Source organism: Carcharhinus amblyrhynchos, chromosome 25 (assembly GCF_965287045.1).
Source record: "Carcharhinus amblyrhynchos chromosome 25, sCarAmb.v2.hapA, whole genome shotgun sequence".
NCBI lineage: Eukaryota > Metazoa > Chordata > Chondrichthyes > Carcharhiniformes > Carcharhinidae > Carcharhinus > Carcharhinus amblyrhynchos.
In genome coordinates, this window is record NC_137348.1 from 44,751,542 (window position 1) to 44,779,412 (window position 27,871).

General features: G+C 45.0%; 1 protein-coding gene across 4 annotated transcripts in view; it reads left to right on the top strand.

The window, feature by feature from the left end:
* The window catches only part of exd3 (exonuclease 3'-5' domain containing 3), a 342,749-nt gene that overhangs the window by 208,379 nt on the left and 106,499 nt on the right, over nt 1–27,871 (top strand). For all 4 annotated transcript variants that reach the window (XM_080212184.1, XM_080212185.1, XM_080212187.1 and 1 more), the window contains 2 exons: nt 8,444–8,497; nt 14,143–14,274. In XM_080212184.1, the coding sequence (XP_080068310.1) occupies nt 8,444–8,497; nt 14,143–14,274 (186 nt within the window). The remainder of the gene's footprint in view (nt 1–8,443; nt 8,498–14,142; nt 14,275–27,871) is intronic.

Genomic DNA, 27,871 nt, shown 5'->3' on the forward strand with positions numbered 1-27,871 from the left:
CATGGTGTAACAGGAAAGAGTTCAAGTTCCAGCAACAAAAATGTAACATCTTTATCATAATGAAATATCCTAAGGTGCTTTACAGAGCATTGCAGAAGAATGTCTGACACTGAACCACATTCGCAAATGTTCAAACGGATGACCAATGGTTCGGTCAAAGAAGGTTTCAAAATTTGTCTTAAATGAGGAAAGTCAGGTCGAGAAACAGAGGGGTGTCGTGAGGGAATTCTAGACCTTGGAGCTTACACACGAATGGTGCAGAAGGAAGACATTTGATCCATAAGCCTACATTGATTACAACCCCTTCTAACCTCTATCCCTGTAACGCCACATATTTACCCTGTTAACCCCCCTGACACTAAGGAACAATTTTACATGGCCAGTCAACCTAACTAGTATATCTTGGACAATCCCTGAGAGTAGTGAGATTGGAGGACAGAGATAGAGAGGGGAAAGATCATGGAAATATTTGAAAACAAGGATAAGAATTCTAAAATCAAGACATTGCTTGAGTGGGTCAGCAAGCCCAGGGACTTGCTGTGTGTTAAAGCATGGGCACCAGAGCTTAGGAAAATAAAAATGAAGTACTTGAATTTATATAGCACCTTACACAAATTCAGGATGTTCCAAAGTGCATTATAGCCATTGTAATACTTGGTCTCTGTTGTAGTGTGGGGTCAAATGAAAAAAATAGATGGAATTGTAAACACTTTATGAAATAGAGAATGAAAGAACTTTCAGCCTATTAAAAGTAGCAGTATGAATTGATAAGGTGATGGGAAACCGAACAACACTTAATTTTGTATCTGGAGCCATGGAATATGGAAGTAGGAACGTTGCTCAAATTGTACCATTGTTTGTAACAGCAGTTAGGGACATTGAGTACAGCTTTGGATCCTCTCGGAAAGAAAGGATGTGGAAGTCATTGAAAGGGAGACATTCAGTGATGAATAGTTGCAACTGTGAAGCAAAATTGAGATATTTAGGGTTTTCAACTGGATTTGATTTGATTTATTATTGTTTCATATATTGGGATGCAATGAAAAGTATTGTTCCTTGCAAGCTATTGAGACAAAGCATGCCATTCGTAGAATATATGGGGGGAAGGAAAGGAGAGAGTGCAGAATATAGTGTTACAGTCATAGTTAGGGTGTAGAGAAAGATCAACTTAATATGAGATAGATCCATTCAAAAGTCTGATGGCAGCAGTGAAGAAGCTGAGTCGGTTGGAACATGTTTTCAGATTTTTGTTTCTTTTTCATAAGAACATAAGAACATAAGAAATAGGAGCAGAAGTAGGCCATCTGGCCCTTCGAGCCTGCCCCGCCATTCAATAAGATCATGGCTGATCTGTCGTGGCTCAGTTCCACTTTCCCGCCCTCTCCCCATAACCCTTAATCCCTTCTCTTATCAAAAACCCATCAACCCGCTTCTTAAAAATATTTAGCGAGGCAGCCTCCACCACTTCAACGGGCAGAGAATTCCAGAGATTCACCACCCTTTGAGTGAAGAAGTTCCTCCTCAACTCCGTTCTGAACCGCCCCCCCTTTATCTTGAGGCTGTGCCCCCTAGTCCTACTGTCTTTTTTGAGCGGGAAGAGTCTTTCCACCTCTATCCTATCCATCCCATTCATCATCTTATACGTCTCAATGAGATCTCCCCTCATTCTTCTAAACTCTAACGAGTACAAGCCTAGTTTATTCAGCCTCTCCTCATAGCTCAACCCCCTCAACTCCGGTATCAGCCTAGTAAACCTCCTCTGCACTCCCTCCAAGGCCAAAATATCCTTGCGCAGGTGCGGCGCCCAAAACTGCACACAGTACTCCAGCTGCGGCCTCACCAATGCCCTATACAGCTGCAGCAAGACCTCCCTACTTTTATATTCAATCCCCCTCGCTATGAAGGCCAGCATCCCATTCGCCTTCCTGACCACCTGCTGCACCTGCAGGCTGGGTTTTTGCGACTCATGCACAAGGACCCCGAGGTCCCTCTGCACCGTCGCCTGCTGCAGTTTTTCGCCACGTAAGTAATAGTCCTTCCTACCATTCTTCCTACCAAAGTGGACCACCTCACACTTGCCAACATTAAATTCCATTTGCCATTTCCTGGCCCATTCGCCCAGCCTATCTAGATCCTTCTGCAGACTCTCCACACCCTCCGCACAATTTGCCTTTCCCCCAATCTTGGTGTCATCAGCAAATTTCGACACCCTACACTCGGATCCCTCCTCCAGATCATCTATATAAATGGTAAATAGCTGAGGCCCCAGCACCGACCCCTGGGGCACCCCACTAGTCACCAACCGCCAATCCGAATAGCACCCATTGACCCCCACTCTCTGCCTCCTATTTGACAACCAATCCTCTATCCACGCTAACACCCTACCCCCAACTCCATGTCCTCTGACCTTCTGCAGTAACCTCTTGTGAGGTACCTTATCAAACGCCTTCTGAAAATCCAGAAAGACCACATCCACCGGCTCTCCTCTATCCACCGCCCTAGACACATCCTCATAGAACTCCAGTAAATTTGTCAGACACGACTTCCCTTTAATGAAACCGTGTTGCGTCTGCCCTATCAAGCAATTCCCTTCAAGATGCCTCGCAATTTCCTCCTTAATGACGGATTCTAACATTTTACCTACCACAGACGTTAAACTAACCGGCCTGTAATTCCCCGCCTTTTGCCTGGCACCCTTCTTAAACAACGGCGTAACATTAGCCGTTTTCCAATCCTCCGGCACTTCCCCGGAATCCAGCGACGTCTGGAAAATAACCACCAAGGCATCCACTATCACCTCCGCCATTTCTTTCAGAACCCTCGGATGCATTCCATCCGGTCCTGGGGACTTGTCCACAATCAGCCCCTCCAGTCTGTTGCGCACCACCTCTCTAGTAACATTTTTCCTGATGGAAGAAGGTGGAAGAGAGAATGTCTGGGGTGCATTGGGTCCTTGATTATGCTGGCTGCTTTTTCGAGGTAGCGGGAAGCATAGACGGAGTCACTGGATGGGAGGTTGGCTTGCACGGTAGTTTCATGTGGTTTTGGTCAGAGCAAGAGCCGCACCGAGCTATGATACAACCAGAAAGAATGCTTCCCCGGTGCATCTGTAAAAGTTGATGAGAATCATAGCGGGCGTGGTCAATTTCCTTAGTCTCCTGAGAAAGTAGAGGCATTGGTGGGCTTTGTCATACAAGGTGGATCCTGCTGATGACACAAAGCTGGGTGGGAGGGTGAGCTGTGAGAAGGATACAGAAATGATTCAGTGTGATTTGGACAGGCTGAGTGATTTGGTGAATGCATTGTAGATACAGTATGAGGGGGATAAATATGAGGTTATCCACTTTGGCAGCAAAAACAGGAAAACAGGTCTTCCCATCTCTTCCATCGTCTTCCCATTACCTTATCAGTTCATACTGCCACTTTTAATAAGCTGAATGTTCTTTCATTCTCTATTTCATAGAATTTTTACAATTTATGACCATAAGTGAGACCTGGGTGTCCTTATACACCAGTCATTCAGCATAAGCATGCAGGTGCAGCAGGCAGTAAAAGAGACAAATGATATGTTGGCCTTCATTGTGACAGGATTCAAGTGTAGGAACAGGAATGTCTTGCTGCAATTATGATGTAGAGAATCTGGTGTTGTGAGACTTCTTACTGTTGCTGCAATTATACAGGGCCTTAGTGAGGCTACACCTGGAATATTGTCTCCTTACCTGAAGATGGGTGTTCTTGCTCTAGAGAGAGTACAGAGAAGTTTTACCAGACTGATTCCGAGAATGGCAGGACTGACTTATGAGGAGAGATTGAGTTGGTTAGGATTACATTCGCTGGAATTCAGAAGAATAAGGGGGGATCTTATAGAAACCCATAAAATTCTATCAGGACTATACCGGGTAGATGCAGGAAGGATGTTCCTGATGGTGGAACACTACATAGACAATTACAGACAATTACCCACAGATCCGACCAAAGAACACACTCGTCAACTCAACAATCTGATCAAGACCTTTGATCCGGACCTTCAGAGCACCCTTCGTGCTCTCATTCCACGTACTCCCCGCATTGGAGATCTCTACTGCCTCCCAAAGATACACAAGGCAAACACACCTGGCCGTCCCATCGTATCGGGCAATGGGACTCTGTGTGAGAACCTCTCCGGCTACGTCGAGGGCATCCTGAAACCCATTGTACAAAGAACCCCCAGCTTTTGTCGCGACACTACAGACTTCCTACTGAAACTCAGCACACACGGAGCAGTTGAACCAGGGACACTCCTCGTCACAATGGATGTCTCAGCGCTCTACACCAACATCCCCCACAACGATGGCATTGCTGCGACTGCCTCAGTACTCAATGCTGACAACTGCCAGTTTCCAGATGCAATTTTACAACTCATCCGCTTTATCCTGGACCACAATGTCTTCACCTTCAACAACCAGTTTTTCATCCAGACACATGGAACAGCCATGGGGACCAAATTTGCACCTCAATATGCCAACATCTTCATGCACAGGTTCGAACAAGACTTCTTCACTGCACAGAATCTTCAACCAATGCTATACACTAGATACATCGATGACATTTTCTTCCTTTGGCCTCATGGTGAACAATCACTGAAACAACTATATGATGATATCAACAAATTCCACCCCACCATCAGACTCACCATGGACTATTCCCCAGAATCAGTTGCATTCTTGGACACACGCATCTCCATTAAGGACGGTCACCTCAGCACCTCACTGTACCGCAAGCCCACAGACAATCTCACAATGCTCCACTTCTCCAGTTTCCACCCTAAACATGTTAAAGAAGCCATTCCCTATGGACAAGCCCTCCGTATACACAGGATTTGCTCAGATGAGGAGGATCGTGACAGACACCTCCAGACCCTGAAAGATGCCCTCATAAGAACAGGATATGGTGCTCGACTCATAGATCAGCAGTTCCGATGCGCCACAGCGAAAAACCGCACCAATCTCCTCAGAAGGCAAACACAGGACACAGTGGACAGAGTACCCTTCGTCGTCCAGTACTTCCCCGGAGCGGAGAAGCTACGACATCTTCTCCGGAGTCTTCAACATATCATTGATGAAGACGAACATCTCGCCAGGGCTATCCCCACACCCCCGCTTCTTGCTTTCAGACAACCACACAACCTCAAACAGACCATTATTCGCAGCAAACTACCCAGCCTTCAGGAGAACAGTGACCACAATACCACACAACCCTGTCACAGCAACCTCTGCAAGACATGCCGGATCATCGACATGGATACCATCATCACACGTGAGAATACCATCCACCAGGTACATGGTGAATACTCTTGCAACTCGGCCAACATTGTCTACCTGATACGTTGCAAGAAAGGATGTCCCGAAGCATGGTACATTGGGGAGACCATGCAGACGCTACGACAACGGATGAATGAACATCGCTCGTCAGTCACCAGGCAAGACTGTTCCCTTCCTGTTGGCGAACACTTCAGTGGTCACGGGCATTCAGCCTCTGACCTTCGGGTAAGCGTTCTCCAAGGCGGCCTTCACGACACACGACAGCGCAGAGTCGCTGAGCAGAGACTGATAGCCAAGTTCCGCACACATGAGGACGGTCTCAACAGGGATCTTGGGTTCATGTCGCACTATCTGTAACCCCCATGACTTGCCTGGGTTTGCAAAACCTCACTTACTGTACTGTCTGGAGACAATACACATCTCTTTAAACTGTGATCAGTGCTCCTTCCACTCACATTATCAGCCACTTCAGGTCTTGAACAGCAGGTTAGGTGTAAGGATTCGCATTTTAATCAGTAATCTCTAAACTGTCTGTGCTTTATATGCTCTGTCTGAGGCCAGAACTCTCCATTCACCTGACGAAGGGGGTAACCCCGAAAGCTAGTGAGTATATTATCAAATAAATCGGTTGGACTAAAACCTGGTGTTGTCAGACTTTTTACTGTGTTTACGCCAGTCCAACGCCGGCACACCCACATCCTGATGGTGGAACCAGGGGTCATAGTCTAAGGATACGGGTCTTTAGGACTGAGATGAGGAGAAATGTCTTCACCAAGAGAGTTGTAAGCCTCTGGAATTCATTACCACAGAAAGCAGTTGAGGCCAAAACTTATGTTTTCAAGAAACAATTAGATATAGCCCTTTGGGCTAAAGGGGATAAAAGGATATGGGAAGGGGGAAGCAGGCTCAGGATATTGAATTGCATGATCAACCATGATCTGAATGACTGGTGGAACAGGTTGGAAGGGCCAAATAGCCTAATCTTCCTATTTTCTTTGTTCCATGTTTCTACAAATGCTCCACACATTAAGATACAAAGCCTTTAGACTTGTCTTTTTAACCTTGTTAGTCACCTTTACTTTGCATTCTGGCCCCATTTGTTTTTTGCCCTTGTTTTTTCTGTCTTCACTCTTGCTTCTTATATTTCTGTCTTTCGTTTCTCTCCTTGTTTCTCCCTCCTCTGCCTCCCTGCTTAGGTTCCCACTCATTCTGGTCAAAACCTTTCCCAACAGTGCCAGCAAAAACACCACCAAGGACGTTGCTCCCGATCCTGCCCAAATACAACCCATTCTGCTTGTACTGATCCCGCCTTTCCCCAGAACTGGTCCCAATGTCCCAGAAATTTGAATCCCTCCCAACCTGTAGTAATCCTGAGATCATCTTTGAGGTCATACTTTTTTATTTATATCCTAAATCCACATATTCTGCTTGTAGGAGCTCATCCCTTTCTTTAACCTATGTCACCGGTACCGATATGTACCATGACCACTGGCTGTTCATCCTTCCCCTGCAGAATGTCCTGCAAACATCCTTGACCCAGGGGGGTGGGGTGGGCTGGAATTGGTAAAGGTTAAGACTAAAGCAAACTGAACATAAGAGGGTAGAAGATATATATGTTCCGGAGTCTAACATATAGGTGGTTTATAGGAGAGTAGAGGAAATATAGAGAAGAGTATATACCAGGGCAGAAAATATATTGCATAGGAAACAATTTTTTTATTCATTCATGGGACATGGGCATCGTTTGCTGGCCAGAATTTATTGTGGTGTTGGACTGGGGTTAACACAGTAAGAAGTCTCACAACAGTGAGCTACCAAATAAACCTGTTGGACTTTAACCTGGTGTTGTGAGACTGTTTACAGAATTTATCGCTCATCCCTAGTTGCCCTTGAGGCGATAATGGCTGCAGTATTCGTAGTCTCTGACCTGCTCTTGTAGCCACGGTGTTTATGTGGCAAGTCCAGTTGAGTTTCTGGTCAATGGTTATCCCAAGGATGTTGATAGCGGAGGATTCAGTGATGTAACACCATTGAATGTCAAGGGACTGTGGTTAAAGTGTCTCTTATTGCTGACAGTACATAGGAGGGCATAAAATCAAATAGCACAGGAGAGGCCTGTAGGTACATCAAGTCTGCACCAGCACATGAAAAACACCTCACTTCCCACCTAATCCCATTTACCAACACTTAGCCCATAGCCCTGAATGTTATGATGTGCCAAGTGCTCATCCAGATACTTTTCAAAGGATGTGAGGCAACCGGCCTCTACAATCCTCCCAGGCAGCGCATTCCAGACATCACCACCTCTGAATAAAAAAGCTTTTCCTCACATCCTCCCTAAACCTCCTGCCCTTCACCTTGAATTTATGTCTCCTAGTGACTGAACCTTCAACTAAGGGGAACAGCTGCTCCTTATCCACTCTGCCCACGTCCCTCATAATCTTGTACACATCCATCAGGTCACTCCTCAGTCTTCTCTGCTCCAACAAAAACAACCCAAGCCACACAACCTCTTTTCATAGCTTAAATGTTCCATCCCAAGCACCATCCTGGTGAATCTCTTCTGTACCCCTTCCAGTGCAATCATGTCCTTCCTATAATGAGGCAACCGGAACTGCTCACAGTAATCCAGCTGTGGCTTCACCAAAGTTCTGTACAACTCCGGCATGACTTCCCTGCTTTTGTAATCTGTGCCCCGATTGATAAAGGCAAGCGTTCCATATGCCTTTTTTACCACCCTACTAACATGCCCTTCCGCTTTTGGAGATCTGTGGACAAAGACGCCAACGCCCCTTTATTCCACAGAATTGCCTAGTGTCCTACCATTCATTGAATACTTTCTCGTCAAATTATTCCTTCCAAATTGTATCACCTCACACTTTTCAGGGTTAAATTCCATCTGCGACTTCACCATGTCTATACTTATTATAAGACAGAGAATTTGCTGTGCAGAAATGTCTGTGTTGCAAATATTGTGTAAGATGTGCTGTTAAAAACATTATAGAATATGATCTAATCAGCTGGAAGAACTCTGTCTACCAGTCAGTGAGTTCAAAGTGTATCGCATAAAATGTGACATACCGTTTTATTACAATAGACATCTAATGCTTGAAATATGATTAAGATGAGCTGCTTTATTTCAGATCGCTCGTGAAGAAAACCGATTTATTCTAACCTGTGGCTTACCCTACCAGACGGTGAGTGCACATATTATCACGCTACAATGGTCATAGAGTTTTGTGTGGGCAGTGGACATGATACTGGCAGCATGTGGTCAGCAGGGGTCAATTGGTATTGGGCAGGGTGCAGGAAGTGCACAGTCAACGTGCAGCACAGAACATAGAAAAACTACAGCACAGAAAGGCCCTTCGGCCCACAGCTTGCGCCGAACATGTCCCTACCTACTAGGCTTACCTATAACCCTCTATCTTACTAAGTCCCATGTACATATCCAAAAGTCTCTTAAAAGACCCAATCGAATCCGCCTCTACCACAACCGATGGCAGCTGATTCCACGCACCCACCACCCTCTGAGTGAAAAACTTACCCCTGACATCTTCTCTGTACCTCCTTCCCAGCACCCTAAACCTGTACCCTCTTGTGGCAGCCATTTCAGCCCTGGGAAAAAGCCTTTGAGAATCCACTCAATCAATACCTTTCAACATTTTATACACCTCTATCAGGTCACCCCTCATCCTTCATCTCTCTAAGGAGAAAAGACCAAGCTCTCTCAACCTATCCTCATAAGGCATGCCACCCAATCCAGGCAACATCCTTGTAAATCTCCTGTGCACCCTTTCAATGGCTTCCACATCCTTCCTGTAATGAGGCGACGAGAACTGAGCGCAGTACTCCAAGTGGGGTCTGACCAGGGTCTTATACAGCTGCAGCATTATCTCCCAAATCCTAGACTCAATTCCTTAGTTGGCATTGTGCATCAAAGTAGCAGCGGGCACTGTGCACTCTGTGACCAGCACATTGTTACGACACAGAGGTTCACCTCTTTTGCCTTGCATCATAATTTGCGACAGTTATTTGGGAAAGTGCTATCTGTTCTTAATTAATGGCTAGTGGTTCATTAATACAAAGGCCTGACATTTGCTTTAAGTGAATAATTAACAAGGTATTTTATTTAAATAACCAGGAACTTTAACTACCATATAGTTCAACTGAAATGTTGCTTAGATAAAATACAAAGACCATTCAGTATTAAAACAGAAATAACAGAATCTAGGTCACTCTCAAAAAAAAAACCATAGCACAGTGGTTAGCACTGCTGCTTCACTGCGCCAGGGGCCTGGGTTTGATTCGCGGCTCGGGTCACTGTCTGTGTGGAGTTTGCACATTCTCCTCGTGTCTGTGTGGGTTTCCCCCAGGTGCTCCGGTTTCCTCCCACTTCCAAAGATGTGTGGGTTAGGTGGATTGGCCATGTTAAAATTGCCCCTTAGTGTCCTGAGATGTATAGTTTAGAGGGATTAGCGGGTAAATATATAGGAATATGGGGATAGGACCTGGGTGGGATTATGGTCAGTGCAGACTCAATGGGCCAAATGGCCTCTTTCTGCACTGTAGCGTTTCTATGATTTCTGTATATTCTCAGGTCTGATAGCATTCTGAAGCTTTTTGGAGTTCTTCAGTAGTTGTCCCCTGTCTGTCAGGTCTTTCTGACTTTGTATTCTTCGGTTAGATAGCTGGATAATTTTCTTAAGAGATATTTAAACTGGTGGAGTGAAATGCTCTAGAGAGGAATGCTGGCTATTTCACTAACTGCCCTGGCAGCTGAAAATGTTCTTCCAAAATGTTCTCTCTCAAAATGGCTGTTGCTTTTTGCCTTTATACCTATGAAGATCTTGCACTTTTCTTACACCACGATTGGTTTGATGCAATCCACACTACCAGATTCAAATTTGATAGGTTCTTAATAGTTGAGTGTTTTCTTTAAACTCATATTCTAACAGAAATGCAAAAACCTGCAGAGCCAGTTACCAAGGCAACCCTGATGCTTTTGATATGAAACAAATGTTGCCATTTGTGTACTCTGTATACATGCATTTTAAACATTCCAACATTGAACACAAAAACAAGTTTTTAAAGGGACCACTCAACTTAAAGAGATGGTGGGAGAAATAGGAAATGCACTAATGGTAACTTACCAAAATTCGCTGGACTCTGGTGTGGTTCCTGCAGACAGGAAAATAGAAAATGTGACACCACTGTTTAAAAAAGGAGATGGACAAAAGGCAGGTAACTATAGGCAGGTTAGCTTAATTTCTGTAGTAGGAAAACTGCTTGAATCTATCATCAAAGAAGAAATAGCGAGACATCTGGATGTAAATTGACCCACTGGTAAAATGCAGCATGGGTTCATGAAGGGAAGGTCATGTTTGACTAATTTGGTGGAATTCTTTGAGAACATTACATATGCAGTCAACAATAGGGAACCTGTGGATGTGGTGTATCTGGATTTCCAGAAGGTGTTGCACCAAAGACTGCTACATAAGATGCGTGGTGTTATGGGTAATGTATTAGCATGGATACAGGATTGGTTAACTAACAGAAAGCAAAGAGTGGGGGTAAATGGGTGTTCTTCTGGTTGGTGATCAATGATTAGTGGTGTGCCTCAGGGATCAATGTTGGGACCGCAATTGTTTACGATTTACACAGATGATTTGGAGTTGGGAACCAAGTGTAGTGTGTCAAAATTCGCAGATGACACTAAGATGAGTGGTAGAGCAAAGTGTGCAGAGGATGCTGAAAGTCTGCAAAAGGATATGGTTAGTCAAAGTGAGTGAAAGACTGGCAAATGGAGTACAATGTTGGTAAATGTGAGGTCATCCATTTTGGTAGGAATAACAGCAAAATGGACTGTTATTTAAATGGTAAAAAATTGCAGCATGCTGCTGTGCAGAGGGACCTGGGTGTCCTTGTGCAGGAATCTCAAGGAGTGGGTTTGCAGGTGCAGCAGGTAATTAAGAAGGTAAATGGAATTTTGTCCTTCATTGCTAGAGGGATGGAGTTTAAAAACAGTGAGGTTATGTTGTAGCTGTATAAGGTGCTGGTGAGGTCACACCTGGAGTACTGTGTACAGTTTTGGCTCCATACTTGAGAAAGGATATACTGGCACTGGAGGGGGGGCAGAGGAGATTCACTAGGTTGATTCCGGAGTTGAAAGAGTTGGTTTATGAGGAGAGACCAGGAACTATACTCATTGGAATTCAGAAGAATGAGGGGAGATCTTATAGAAACATAAGATTATGAAGGGAATAGATAAGGTAGAAGCAGGGAAGTTGTTTCCACTGGCAGGTGAAACTAGAACGAGGGGGCATAGCCTCAAAATAAGGGGGAGCAGATTTAGGACTGAGTTGAGGAGGAACTTCTTCACCCAAAGGGTTGTGGATCTGTGGAATTCCCTGCCCAGTGAAGCAGTTGAGGCTCCCTCATTGAATGTTTTTAAGGCGAGGATAGATACATTTTTGAACAGTAATGGAATTAAGGGTTATGGTGAGCGGGCGGGTAAGTGGAGCTGAGTCCACAAAAAGATCAGCCATGATCTTATGGAATGGCGGGGCAGGCTCAAGGGGCCTACTCCTTGTTCTTATGTTTTTTCCCTCTAATAGCTTTTACAATTTTTTACATCTTTATAAACATTCTTTATAACTTTACATAATATAATAAGTATATAAGTGTGTGGGAAGGGGACAGTGTGTGATTTTTAGAATGTTCATATTGTTTCTAATAGGTCTTGTCAGGAAGGGAGTTTGGAATGAGGTCTGCGATGGAACCTGCTTCTGCAATGACAGTAAAAAGTCTGACAACACCAGGTTTTAGTCCAACCAATTTATTTGATTGTAAACTCACAAGCTTTCAAGGGGACTCCCTCTTCGTCAGGTGAATGGAGAGTTCTCCAGGGAGTCCCCTCGAAAGCTTGTGAGTTTACTATCAAATAAATCGGTTGGACTAAAACCTGGTGTTGTCAGACTTTTTACTGTGTTTACCCCAGTCCAACGCCGGCACATCCACATCATGACTGCAATGATATGCCAGGCCTCTCACAAGGGTCTGACGAAAATGTCCCAGTGTGGAGCTGAACTGTACAGAGTTGTCAGAACTTGGGTTTTATTCCTGGAGTCAGTTGTGATCAGTGAGAGGCTGATATTCTCACTGTCTGTATTTACACCCAAAAGGTGTGGATCAGGTCTCCCCTTATCCTAAAAGAGAACAAAGAAAAGGACAGCACAGGAACAGGCCCTTCAGCCCTCCCAAACTTGTTGCTATCATGAGCACTGCTCCTTCATCAGGCGACTCACCTGGTGTTGTGAGACTTCTTACTGTGCCCACTGCAGTCCAACACTGGCATCTCCACATCCTGATCTGGTATATATGTAATCCCAGACCCAGAGTCAGAGAGGTTTACAGCATAGAAACAGCCCCTTCGGCCCAGCTTGTCCATGCCGCCCAGTTTTTTTTAGCAATAACCTGGTCCTCATTACCTGCATTTGGCCCATATCCTTTTACAATCATACCCATGCAACTGTAAATGCTTGTAAAAGACAAAGTTGTACCAGCCTCTACTACTACCTCAGGCAGCTCAGTCAGTATCCCTCTGTTTCCTCCCTATTCACGTACCCATGTCTCTTATGTGTTGCTAATATGCCTGCTTCTACCACGTCCTCTGGCAGTGTGTCCCTCTGACTTTGTACCTATGCCCCTTGTAATTGACACTTACACCCTTGGAAAAAGCCTCTGACTATCCACCCCTTTCTATGCCTCTCATAATTTTGCAGGTTTCTATCGGGTCTCCCGTCAGCCTCCGTCTTTCCAGTGAAAGCAATCCTAGTTTATTCAATCTCCCCTCATAGCCAACACCCTCGAACCATAGAAGAAGCGACTTGATAGAGGTTTATAGATGATGAGACGGATTGATAGAGTGGACGTGCAGAGACTATTTCCTGGGGTGGATGTAACTGTTACCAGGGAGCATAACTATAAGATTCATGGTGGGAGATATAGGAGGGATGTCTGAAGTAGATTCTTTACTCAGAGAGCGGTTGGGGTGTGGAATAGACTGCCTGCTGTGATAGTGGAGTTGGACACTTCAGGAAATTTCAAGCAGTTATTGGATAGGCACATGGAGCACACCAGAATTATAGGGAGGGGATAGCTTGATCTGTGGGATTGGACATAGCTCAGCACAACATTGAGGGCCAAAGGGCCTGTACTGTGCTGTAATGTTCTATGTTCCATGTAACCATAGAACATTACAGCACAGAAACAGGCCTTTTGGCCCTTGTCTGTGCCAAACCATTTTTCTGCCTAGTCCCACTGACCTGCACTTGAACCATATCCCTCCACACCCCTCTCATCCCCCTCTCATCCATGAACCTGTCCAAGTTTTTCTTAAATGTTAAAAGTGAGCCTGCAATTACCACTTCATCTGAAACCAGGCAGCACCCTGGTGATCCTTCTCTGCACTCTCTCCAAAGCTTTTACGTGGTGACCAAAACTGCATGCAATACTCCAAATGCGGCCTAATCAGGGTTTTATATAGCTGCAGCATCGTTTCCCACCCCTTGTACTCAATGCCCTGGCCGATGAAGGCAAACATACCATATGCCCTCTTAATCACCTTGGCCACCTATGTTGCCACTTTTAGTGAACTGTGGATCTGCACGCCCAGATCCCTCTGTATATTAATGTTTCCTAAGGGTTAGGTATAAATTATATTTTACAATATAATTTATATCTAATAGTCAGCACCTGCTGAGAAGAAGAGAGACAAGAGGAGTAAGGGATGGACTGCAGCTTTCATATGGTGTTGCTGATGTTCTTATCTTCCCTTCAGCTGCGTTCTCAGGTTGGAGAAGACCGCTGTCTCTCTCTTAACTGCTCCGAGAAGGCGAAGGACCAGGCCGTTACTGTGCTCAAACACTTCAATGTGCAAGTCACTCCTAAAGACATCTTCAGCCGTTGTCAGGTAAGGAAGAATGTTCAGGCCTCAGGTTATTTTTTCACTGAACCATATTTTAACCAAGGCTTGTGCTGTAAGAGAGAGTGAGAGCAGTCTTGCATATTATTCCAGAACTAGCATTCCTTACTACTGTGGAAGCACAGACTCACTATATCCTGAGAAAACTGAGGTACCTCAAGAATCTCCTTGGTCTAAGTTTTTGTTGCATAGAAATCCTTCACCTATCAACAGTGCATATTGCAAGGACAGACTGCCCACGAGTATTGTTTGTGCTTAGAAGTACTGAATGAACAAACCATTATAGTTCAATATTCAATAGTTCAATAGTTCCGATTGATCTCATAGTACCAGGTTAAAGTGCAACAGGTTTATTTAGAATCACAAGCTTTCAGAGCACTGCTGCTTCATCAGGTGACTCACCTGGTGTTGTGAGACTTCTTACTGTGCCCACTGCAGTCCAACACTGGCATCTCCACATCCTGATCTGGTATATATGTAATCCCAGACCCAGAGTCAGAGAGATTTACAGCATAGAAACAGCCCCTTCGGCCCAGCTTGTCCATGCCGCCCAGTTTTTTTTTTAGCAATAAGCTGGTCCTCATTACCTGCATTTGGCCCATATCCTTTTACAATCATACCCATGCAACTGTATAAATGCCTTCTAAATGCTTGTAAAAGACAAAGTTGTACCCGCCTCTACTACTACCTCTGGCAGCTCATTCCAGACACTCACCACCCTCTGCTGAAAAAAATTGCCCCTTTGGACTCAACAATATTCTAGACACAATACTGCGCATCATTAATCATGAATCGTAGTCAATGAGAAAGTCAATCGGGAGGACTTTTATCCCTCTTTGGTTGTATACCATGTTCTGGAATTTGGTTGTCCTTGACCTGGGAGTATGATTTGGAAATTCAGCAGATACTTCATCTCTTGGAGCTAATTCTGTATCATTCTCACACAGTGTAGTACTCACAATCAGGCAAGTCAGATTCAATCAAATCTTCTGTAGGAGTATTCACAACACTGAGGACTAAAAGTATTTCTGGAGCTAATTCTGAGAAGTCACCTTAAGATGGTAACAGTTGGTCAGTACATTGTCGCCAGATAGTTCATCTTTGGTTTGAACCATGTAAGAAATTGGACCTGTTTTTGCTAAAATTATGTCTGGTACCCATTTCTCACTCATTGCATAATCACATGCTAACACTCAACCTCTCTGTTGAAGTGAGCATTGTTTTACCTTCACTTCTTGTCCAGCAACTTGAGATTGTCGTCCATGTTCTACTATATCTGGCGTTTCTGCAGCTTATAACAAACCAAACATAGTTCTCAGCTTTCTCTTTAAGAGTAGTAATGCAGGTGAACTTTGGGTAGTCGCATGAGTAGTGTTTCTACAAGATGCCAAAAAGCTATATACACAATGTGATAATGAACCTTGCTGTTTTGAAGATTTTAAAGAATGTGTCAAGGATTGTATGAGTCTTTCAAATAATCCATTGGTTGGTGGGTGATAAGATAGATAAGGTGGTTGAGAAGGCAAATCGGATAGTTGCCTTTATCAGCCAAGGCTTAGAATGCAAGAGCAAGGAGGGCCAGGCTGGAACTTATAAAACACTGGTGAGGCTGCAACTGGAATTCTGTGTGCAGTTCTGGTCAGTTCAGGGTGTGATTGCACTGGAGTGGGTGCAGAGGAGATTTACCAGAATGCTGTCTAAGCTGGGGGGAGAGATTGGATAGGCTGGAGCTGTTAGCCATGGACCAGCAGAGATTGAGAGGGGACATGATAGAGGCACAGATAATGGTGGATGGAAGAGCACATTTTCTATTAGTAAAGGGGTTATTAACCAAGAGGCATAGAAGGCTAAGAGGGGAGTTGAGGAGAATCTTTTTCACTCAGGGGCTGCTGGGTGTCTGGAACTCTTTGCCTGAAAGGGCGATTGACTCAAGAAACCTTCGTCACATTTGAGAAATATTTAGGTATTCACTTGCGTTGCAGAAACCTCGAGGCCAATGAGCCAAGCACTGGAAAATGGGATTATTGTGGTCAGATCTTTGTTGACCATGATGGGCTGAATGGCCTTCTGTGTTGCAAACATGTATGAATCTATGAAATGCATCATGAACTACTGCCACACAGCACCTACCCCTATTTCCGTGCCCTCACTTCCACAGCCACTCAAAGCCCCAGCTACTCCCAAGCCCCCTCTCCCCACTCCAACCCCTTCCCACCCTGACCCTGGGAAGCTATGGGAACCACAGGCCATTGAGCCTTACATCTATAGTGGGTAAGTTGTTGGAAGATATTCTGAGAGACGCAAGGACTGATTAGGGACAGTCAGCATGGCTTTGTGAGTGGAAAATCATGTCTCACAAATTTGATTGAGTTTTTTGAAGGGGTAACCAAGAAGGTAGATGAGGGCAGTGCAGTTGATGCTATCTACATGGACTTTATCAAGGCCTTTGACAAGGTACCACATGGTAGGTTGTTGCATAAAGTTAAATCTCATGGGATCCAGGGTGAGGTATCTAAATGGATACAAGATTGGCTTCTTGACAGAAGCCAGAGGGTGGTTATAGAGAATTGTTTTTCAAACTGGAGGGCTGTGACCAGCGGTGTGCCTCAGGGATCAGTGCTGGGTTCTCTGTTATTTTTCATTTATATTAATGATTTGGATGAGAATGTAGGAGGCATGGTTAGTAGGTTTGCAGATGACACCAAGATTGGTGGCATAGTGGACAGTGAGGAAAGTTATTTAGGACTTCAACGGGATCTTGATCAATTGGGCCAGTGGGCTGACGAATGGCAGATGGAGTTTATTTTAGATAAATGTGAGGTGATGCATTTTGGTCGATCAAACCAGGGCAGGACATACTCAGTTAATGGTAGGGTGTTGGGGAGAGTTACAAAACAAAGAGATCTAGGGGTACAGGTTCACAGCTCTTTGAAAATGGAGTTACAGGTGGACAGAGTGGTGAAGAAGGCATTCAGTATGCTTGGTTTCATTGGTCAGAACATTTTGTTATGGGAAATCTTGTTGAAGTTGTACAAGACGTTGGTAAGGCCACACTTGAAAAACTGTGTACAGTTCTGGTCACCCTATTATAGAAAAGATATTATTAAGCTAGGAAGCATGCAGAAAAGATTTACTAGGATGCTACCATGACGTGGTGGTTTGAGTTATAAGGAGAGACTAGATAGACTGGGACATTTTTCTCTGGAGCGTAGAAGATTGAGGGGTGATCTTATAGAGGTCATTGAGGGGCATAGACAAGGTAGATAGTCAATATCTTTTCCCAAAGGTAGGGCAGTCTAAAACTAGAGGGCATAAGTGAGAGGGGAGAGACACAGAAGTGTCCAGAGAGGCAATTTTTTTACATACAGGGTGGTGAGTGTCTGGAACAAACTGCCTGAGGTACTGTAGAGGTGGGTACAATTTTATCTTTTAAAAAGCATTTAGATAGTTACATGGGTACGATGGGCGTAGAGGGATTTGGACCAAATGCGGGCAATTGGGATTAGTTTAGTTTAAAAAAAAGGGTGGCATGGACAAGTTGGGCCAAAGGGTCTTTTTGCATGCTGTAAACCTCTACGACCCTGTGACAACCTCCTCACTCCGACCTCTCCCCAATCCGACCGCTGCCCACTTCGACTCCTCCCCACTTCGACCTACCCCCACCCCGAGCCCCCTCCATCGTGAGCCTCGACCCCTCCCCACTCCGCCCCCCCCACCCTCCCCGCTCCAGCCCACCCCCACCCCACCCTCCCCGCTCCAGCCCACCCCCCCCCGCCCTCCCCGCTCCAGCCCACCCCCCCTGCCCTCCCTGCTCCAGCCCACCCCCCCGCCCTCACCACCATGTCCCTCCCCACCTTTTCCACCCTCCCCATCCAGTCCCCTCCCTCTTGCCGCACTCTGTCCCCCCCGCCACGCTCCAACATCCCCCCGCTGCTGCGCTCCTGCCCACCCTGCTCCCGTTGCTCCTGCCTCCCCAACTCCTGCCCAACCCCCCCACTCCCGCTTCCACCCCTCTGCCACTGCCCTCCAGCCCCCCCTGCTCCCACCCCTGCCCCCCTGCTCCCACCCTCCCATCTCCGCCCCCGCTCCCGTCCTCCCGCCCCACTCTCACCACACCCCCCGCCCCCGCCCCCGCTCCCGGCCCAGCCTCCGCCCCCACCGACACTCCACCACCAGGTAAATTCATCTATTGACTTGTTGATGGATTAATACTCACAGCTTCATGTTTCCTGGATGCTGGTAAAATGTTTTTCCAGCTCATTAAATCAATAGATGAATGAATTGATCTTCCTATCCACGATAAATTTTGATCTGTTTTGTTACTGTGATTATCAGACTAAACTGCCAATCCTACTGGTTCTGACTACTTTGGTCCCAGGGTTCCAGAAAGAGATGAAATTAAACCAGTGACACCAGATGGTGTTAGATAATGAGGTCTGCGGGAAGCATGTGGAGGGAACGGCAAGGTAGTTTGGTGTTAACTAGAAAGCTCCACATACTGTATGCACCCTGCCAAGCCTCTCCCCGGCCTAGTTCTCACAAGAAACCAGGCAGCACAGTCTAGTTCCCACAGCTCTTCAAGTTTCTTGCCAAGAATTTAGTGTCTTAAGAAAGCCACTGGAGCATGAAGGTCACTGTGTGAGGAAAATCTCAGCCCGCGACAATTGCTTTCATTGAGTTTGACATGGTACTGTGACGGTTTAGATAGACTCACCAGCAGGTCACATTGTGAGAAATGTAGGAATATGCCGTTAGGAGTGATCGGAAGAGTCTCTAACAGTAATTTCAGCCGGTTGTTGGTCACTTTAACTGTTGCATTCTCTTTGCCATGTTCTTCCTGTGTTGTACTTCCTCCTTCTGGAGGCCATGACCTTCCCTAAATATCAGGATGATTCTCCAGTTTCCCTCGGGTCTGCTGCCCAGACTGCGCACAGTGTCAAAGGGGTCAGTTTGTCTCTGTCAGTGAAATCAGTGCAATTCAGGCACGAGCAGCTGAACCAGCACAAAAGATTTTATCTGGAAGCACTCGTGTTTTCTGCGATTTGTTTAATGCTGGTTTAAATTTCCGTTCACCTGGATCAGGCCCCGCTGATTAAACTGACCAAGGCCCCAGGATGAAATTCTGTGAGAGCATCCATCAGTCTAACCGCTGCGGGAAGGCTCTGTAAATGGTGCTCACTTCTTAGGATAATTATAGGCTCGCCTTAAAAAAATTCATATCAAAAAATATTCAAGAAACTGGCTCATGTACACTGATGATATTAAATTGTTCAGCATAAGTTTTATTACATAATTTCAGTAACTTTCAATCAGGTTACTCACTGACTGTGGACCGGACACCGTTATTAAAATACTTACTTTTGCTGATGGGTGATTTTCATAAACAAATCTCCATCTGATTCCCCACTTGACTATGGAAAAAAAATTAAACATTTACATTCTGTTAAGCTGCTCGGTGACACTGGTTCAGGAAAGCTGGTGTGATTGTAATTATGTCAATGAATTTTAGCTGGAACTTGCTGAACCAGTGCAATCCCAAGCACATTTCGGACCCAAATCATCTTGGAAGAAATGACCTGATCGCACCCAGAATGGAATGTGTTTCCATCGTTGCTCAGTGTCGGTGCAGAATTAGGGGCTGTTCGTTACATAAAATACAATTCTAATAAAGGAAAGTAAACTTGAATTTATGTAATAGCTCCCGCAACCAGGATGGTTCAAAACTGATCAGCAGTTTCATTGTCGTATCCTCAGGAAATGCTCCATTCTCATTGGCTGGTTATAAGGTTAGGATTACGAGGTTGGATTAGATTAGATAGAGCTCGAGTTAGGAGTTGATCTGTGACTCTGGTTATTACAGATTAAGATTATTGGGTAGGTTGGTTTAGATAGGGCTATAAAAATAAAATACTGCAGATTCTGTAAAACTGAAATAATAACGGAAAATGCTGGAAATATCCAGCACATCTGGCAGTACCAAACAAATCAACCTGAAACATTAACTCTGTTACTCTCGCTACCAATGCTCTCAGGCCTGCAAAGCAGCATTACCAGCACTTGCAATTTAGCTAAGGTTGAATGTAGGATATGGGTTAGGTTATATAGGTTACAGATTGGAGTTATGGGTAGATAGGGTTGAGAACAGAGGAATTTTTTGGATCATAGAACATTATGTCAATCTGATCAGAAGCAGAATGCAATGTTCCTTGATTTATTTTCTAGAATATGTGTCCAACTCCCTTTGAAAATTGTAGTTATTACTCTCAATAAACTTCCTCAGCATCAATTCCAAACATTCCCCTTCGAACTATACATTGATTCTGTCCTTTCACCTTCTCCTTCATGTTGATAGTGTGCTGTTATGATATATTTTGTGTTTGGGAAGGACTGCTTTAATGGGCTTCTTTTCAACCCCCACCTCCCCAATAGAACCATAGAACCCTACAGTACAGAAAGAGGCCCTTTGGCCCATCAAGTCTATGCCGAAAACAATCCCACCCAGGCCCTACCCCCATATCCCTACATATTATACCCACTAATCCCTCTAACCTACACATCCCTGGACACTAAGGGCAGTATTTTTCTACAGAGAGTTGATTTGCCTGGGAAAGCATGCAGCTCAAATGTTGAGAGCAAGATAATAGCTGATTTTAGCTCAGAATGTGTTATTTTGTAGAATTAAGTTTTGTTTACTTAGGTTTTCTTGAGATTTTAGACCAGTTATGTTGTGTTATGTGTTTAATGGAAATAGCTAAGCTTGCAGGAAAAAAGGTTTCATTTTCATTTTAAACTAAGAGCAGTTGCAGCCTGAAGCTGGTGGAAAAAAAGAACATAAGAAATAGGAGCAGGAGTAGGCCATCTAGCCCTTCGAGCCTGCCCCGCCATTCAATAAGATCATGGCTGATCTGCCGTGGCTCAGTTCCACATTCCCGCCCTCTCCCCATAACCCTTAATCCCCTCTGTTATCAAAAACCCATCAACCCGCGTCTTAAAAATATTTAGCGAGGCAGCCTCCACCACTTCAACGGGCAGAGAATTCCAGAGATTCACCACCCTTTGAGTGAAGAAGTTCCTCCTCAACTCCGTTCTAAACCGCCCCCCCCTTTATCTTGAGGCTGTGCCCCCTAGTCCTACTGTCCTTTCTGAGCGGGAAGAGACTCTCCACCTCTATCCTATCCATCCCATTCATCATCTTATATGTCTCAATGAGATCTCCCCTCATTCTTCTAAACTCTAACGAGTACAAGCCTAGTTTATTCAGCCTCATAGCTCAACCCCTTCAACTCCGTCATCAGCCTAGTAAACCTCCTCTGCACGCCCTCCAAGGCCAAAATATCCTTGCGTACGTATGGCGCCCAAAACTGCACACAGTACTCCAGCTGCGGCCTCACCAATGCCCTATACAGCCGCAGCAAGACCTCCCTACTTTTATATTCAATCCCCCTCGCTATGAAGGCCAGCATCCCATTCGCCTTCTTGACCACCTGCAGGACCTGCAGGCTGGGTTTTTGCGACTCATGCACAAGGACCCCGAGGTCCCTCTGCACCGTCGCCTGCTGCAGTTTTTCGCCACGTAAGTAATAATCCTTCCTACCATTATTCCTACCAAAGTGGACCACCTCGCACTTGCCAACATTAAATTCCATTTGCCAGTTCCTGGCCCATTCGCCCAGCCTATCTAGATCCTTCTGCAGACTCTCCACACCCTCCGCACAATTTGCCGTTCCATCAATCTTGGTGTCATCAGCAAATTTCGACACCATACACTCGGTTCCCTCCTCCAGATCATCTATATAAATGGTAAATAACTGAGGCCCCAGCACCGACCCCTGGGGCACTCCACTAGTCACCAACCGCCAATCCGAATATCACCTATTGACCCCCACTCTCTGCCTCCTATTTGACAGCCAATCCTCTATCCACGCTAACACCCTACCCCCAACTCCATGTCCCCTGACCTTCTGCAATAACCTCTTGTGAGGTACCTTGTCAAACGCCTTCTGAAAATCAAGAAAGACCACATCCACCGGCTCTCCTCTATCCACCGCTCTAGACACATCCTCATAGAACTCCAGTAAATTTGTCAGACACGACTTCCCCTTAACGAAACCGTGCTGCGTCTGCTCTATCAAGCAATTCCCCTCAAGATGCCTCGCTATTTCCTCCTTGATGACGGATTCTAACATTTTACCTACAACAGACATTAAACTAACCGGCCTATAATTCCCCGCCTTTTGCTTGGCACCCTTCTTAAACAACGGCGTAACATTAGCCATTTTCCAATCTTCCGGCACTTCCCCGGAATCCAGCGACGTTTGGAAAATAACCACCAAAGTGTCTCTAATACTCAAATAGAAAATTTTTTGTGTCTAGTCTGGCTTCAGAATATACCTTGGGGTTTCTGATCTGGTATCCTAACAATACTCACCCCTTTCCTATGTGCTATTGTCAGTACCTGGAGTCCATAACCAATCATTTCACTGGGTTATGCACAGAGTTCAACATTCGGTCCCCTGCTTTTTGTGGCGTATATTAACGATTGGGACAGGAATATAGGGGGAGTGATCAAGAAGTTTGCAGATAACACAAAAACAGGTTGCGTGGGATTTTACAGCCTCGTTCAACCCAAGACTGGAAAATCCCTTAATGTCAACAGACCTTCCCATTATCCACCCCTTGCCCACTCCGATTCCCGTGGCAGGCAGATCAGCTGAGAGGAAGATAGTTGTAGATGGCCGGAAGGTATCAATGAACTGGTTGAGTGGGCAGAAAAGTGGTAAGTGGAATCCAGCCTGCAGAAGTGTAAAGTGATACATTTGGGAAGGTCAGACAAGGTAGAAGATTACACAATAAATGGGAGAATACTGAGGGGTGCAGAAGAAGTGAGAGACCTTGGAGTGAATGTCCACAGATCCCTGAAGGTAGCATGACAGGCCAGTATGGTGGTTGCCAAAGTACAGAATGTAAGAGCAGAGAGGTTATGCTGGAATGAAGTAAAACATTAGTTCGGCCACATGCAGTTCTGGTCACATCTGCTCCACTGCTTGCTGAGGCCCAGACCTGAGGCATTCAAGTCAGGCAACCCTGACCTATATAAGAAATGCAAATGTAATCTACAGAGATCCATCAAAGACGCCGAAAGACAGTACTGGACCAAGCTAGAGTCCCAGGCTAGCCACACAGTTTCTACCATCTATGGCAAGATCTGCAAGATGAAACAGGCTACACATTGAAGGCATGTAAAATCACTGTCTCCAATGCACCCCTCTCTAATGAGCTCAATGTATTCCCTGCCTGTTTTAAGCAAAAGGTCAGTGACAGAATGCCCTCCAACCCTGAAGCCTCGGCCGAGCCAGTATCCGGGGTCAACATTGCAGACGTCAGAGCAGTTTTCTCGAAACTCAACCCAGGGAAAGCGATAGGCCCAGATGGAGAACCTGGATGAGTACTCAGATCCTGACAGACCAGCTGGCGGGAGTATTCACAACCTCTCTTTACAACAATCTGAGGTTCCTACTTGCTTCAAGAAGACAACCATCATCCCTGTACCAAAGAAAAGCCAAGCAGCATGCCTTAGTGACTATCATTATGAAGTGTTTCTAAAGGTTAGTCGTGGCATAAATCAATTCCAGCCTCCTGTACTGCCTGGATCCACTACAGTTCACCTACCACCGCAACAGGTCCACAACAGGCGCCATCTCCCTGGCCCTGCATTCAACCCTGGAACACCTGGATAAAAAAGACGGCTACTTAGACTCCTATTTATTGACTACAGCTCAGCCTTTAACACCATTCTTCTTATAAAGCTGATTTCCAAACTCCATGGCCTAAGGCTTGGCTCCACCCTCTGCAGCTGAATCCTGAACTTCCTAACCCACAGAGCACAATAAGTAAACAACACCTCCTCCAAGGTCATTCTCAACACCAGTGCCCCACGAGGCTGTGTTCTCAGCCCTTACTATACCCCTTATACACCAATGACTGTGTGGCCAAATTCCCCTCCAACTCACTTTTCAAGTTTGCCGATGATATCACTGTAGTGGGTCAGATGTCAAACAATGATGGGGAATACAGGAAGGAGATAGAGAATCTGGTGAATTTGTGCGATGAGATTATTATCTCTCTCTCAATTCAACAAAATGAAAGAGATTGTCATCAACTTTAGGAAGGGTAGTGGAGGACGTACCCCGTCCACATTAATGGGAATGAAGTGGAAATGGCTCAGAGCTTCAAATTTCCAATAATCTGTCTTGGTCCCTCTATGCCAACGCTATGATTAAGAAAGCCCACCAACACCTTTACTTTCTCAGGAGGCTAGGAAATTTGGCATGCCCGCCACAATTCTCACCAACTTTTACAGATGCACCATAGAAATCATCCTTTCTGGTTGTATCGTAGCTTGGTATGGCTCCTGCTCTGCCCAAGACTGCACATAACTACAAAAGATCATGAACGAAGCTCAATCCACCACTTAAACCAGCCTCCAATCCGTTGACTCTGTCTACACTTCCCGCTGCCTCAGAAAAACAGCCAACATAATCAAGGACCCAATGCACCCTGCATCCTCTCTTCCATCTTCTATTGGGAAAAAGATACAAAGATCTGAGGTCATAGAAAAAAGAACAGTCCAGCACAGGAACAGGCCCTTTGGCCCTCCATCCCTGCACTGATCATAATGTCTGCCTAAACAAAAACCGGATGCATTTATGGAGTCCATATCCTTCCATTTCCACCCTATTCATGTATTCATCTAGTTGTCCCTAAAATTCCACTATCATACCTTCTCCCACCACCTCCCCAGACAGCGTGTTCCAGACACTCATCATCCTCTACACCAACCGACTGAAGAACAACTTCTTCCCTGCTGCCATCAGACTTCTGAAGGGATCCTACCTCACATTAAGTTGACCATTCTCTCAGTGGATGCAACTAACCAGATAAATAAAGGGGAGTCACTGAATGATTTAGATCTCCAAAAGCAATTCAGTCTAATGAAATGTTATTGGTGTCCCATATTCTACTCTCTGTGAAATCAAATTGAACTCAGCGATCTATTTTCTGTTAGTCTTGTCACCTCTGTGCTTGCTGATCAACATTGGCTCCCAGTCGAGCAACTTCTTGACATTAAGAATGTTTAACCTTGCTATCAAATCCTTCCATGGCCTTGTTCCCCTCTCCCCTCAATCCTACCCCCTTCGCTCGACAACCCCCCCACCCCCACACTGTCTGTTACATTGTCTGCCTCTCTATCTTGTTTTCCTCTGTTACACTCATTAAAACCTGGCTCTATGACTAAATCTCTGATCATCTGATCTAATATTGTCTCGTGTCATTCAATGTCATACTTTGTTCTGGAGTGCTCCAGTGAAATACCTTGTTAGGTTTAAGATGTTATTATAAATGTTGCTATTGAGTGAGATAAAAGCTGACGGAGATGGGGAGTAATATATGAGCATGAATAGAGGATTTTTAAAGGATTCTAAACAGAAAGTGAAATGAATATATTTGCTGATGGCAGGCTGTAACTCCTGCTGTGCCACAATATTCAGCACTTAAAACCTGGCCATTTACAATCTGTAGAAGTGACTTGGATGAAGGAGCTGAGAAGAATGGGTTCATTTTTGTTGATTTTCCAAAGGGTGACACATGGAGTATGATGTGAGGTTTTCACTTTGAAAAGAAGAATAAAAATATAAAGTCATAGAGTTTCACAGCACAGAAAGAGGCCCTTTGGCCCTTCATGTCTGTGCCAGCCATCTATTCTCATCCCATTTTCCAACACTTGGCCATGACCTTGTTTCCCTGGTGTTTCAAGTGCTTCTCGAAACCAAACTAATACATGATGACATTCAGAGAATTTAGATGTTGATTTAGAATTGGCATAAGGAGCAGAAATTAGAGTATCCCCAGCACCCACAGTCCCCAATACCAGGGACAGGTAGCAGAATGCCCTCAGCACCCATGGCCCCCTACACCAGGGAAAATAACAAGTTGCAGCAAATCTGTATTGAAGCTTGGCTGCACTACACTAGTGTTGTGGGAAATTTACCACTTCAGAGTCAGACTTAGAGGTTTCAACAGTACAGTTTTATTTTGGACACACAGCTTCGGGAGAAAGCACTGGTACTCTGCAGTACTTGGCAGCGACCTTCTCAACTACACAATGCTAGTTGATAATTTTTATACCTTTTAGACAATAGGCAGTACGGACATTAGCAGTTAACACATTGTTACAAGTTGAGTAGACTGATATGGACATCGATAGTTAACACATCATTACCAGCAGACAGGTATGGACATGGACAGTTAACATATCATTGTTCATAGAATAGATACATTTATACAGTTATGTCCTCTATCAATGACTGGTTTCGATCTGTTCAGTGGCTGATCTTGTTACATTTGTGTATTTATGTCCCCATCTGTGGCTGACCTCAGACTCGTTGTTCTGGGTCTGCCCTTATCTGAAGTGCCTCAAGCTCTGACCAGCTTCCTGAAGCATTTCGGATCCTGCATGTTTCAACTTCTAAGTGAAGTCTGTGCTAAAAGCCAGTGCCTGTTAATGTCCCTTCCCAGGTAACCATTATGTGTCCATCATTTTAATTCCCCCACAACACTAGGAATAATGTGCACAGCTCAGACCCACCATATTATAAAAACAATATTGAAGCGCTCGAGAATGTGCAAAAAGTATCACATGACATCGTTACAAGAGTGGTACCAGACCTGAAAAGATTATAATAATCGGAAGAGATTGGTCAAGCGAGGTTCTCCTCTGGAAGGAGAAGGTTGATAGCAAAACCTGGTCAACGGAGGCCTACAAAATGATAAAAATCTGTATAGAGAAAATATTTCCAATTGTAGACTGGAACAAAACTTTGGAGATTTAGTATAAATAAGACAGTTACAAATAAATCCAATTGCGATTTCACGGAATGATCAGAGCGGGGAACTTGATACCAGAGGAAGTAGTTGATGCAAATCACATTGTTGCATTTAAACTGCAGCTTGAATAATACATGCTGGAGAAAGGAATAAAATGGTAACTCTGAAGCAATAGGAGGAGACGGAGAGGAAATAAGCATCAGAGGGAGTATTTGGGCTGAATGGTATTTCTGGATTATAGGATCTGTGTAAACCAGACCTGGGCAAACTATGGCCAATGGAAGCTTCTCATTCTCCCGCAGCTACACTAGCAACAGCAGGCAGTCTGCATCACAGACATACACTGTTCAGTGATGTGAGGAATCACATGTATGTAGGCTGACAGTGCCATGTGAGTGTACATGTACAGGCTGACAGTACCATGTGAGTGTACATGTACAGGCTGACAGTACCATGTGAGTGTACGTGTACAGGCTGACAGTACCAGGTGAGTGTACATGTACAGGCTGACAGTACCATGTGAGTGTACATGTACAGGCTGACAGTACCAGGTGAGTGTACATGTACAGGCTGACAGTGCCATGTGAGTGTACATGTACTGGCTGACAGTACCATGTGAGTGTACATGTACAGGCTGACAGTGCCATGTGAGTGTACATGTACAGGCTGACAGTGCCATGTGAGTGTACATGTACAGGCT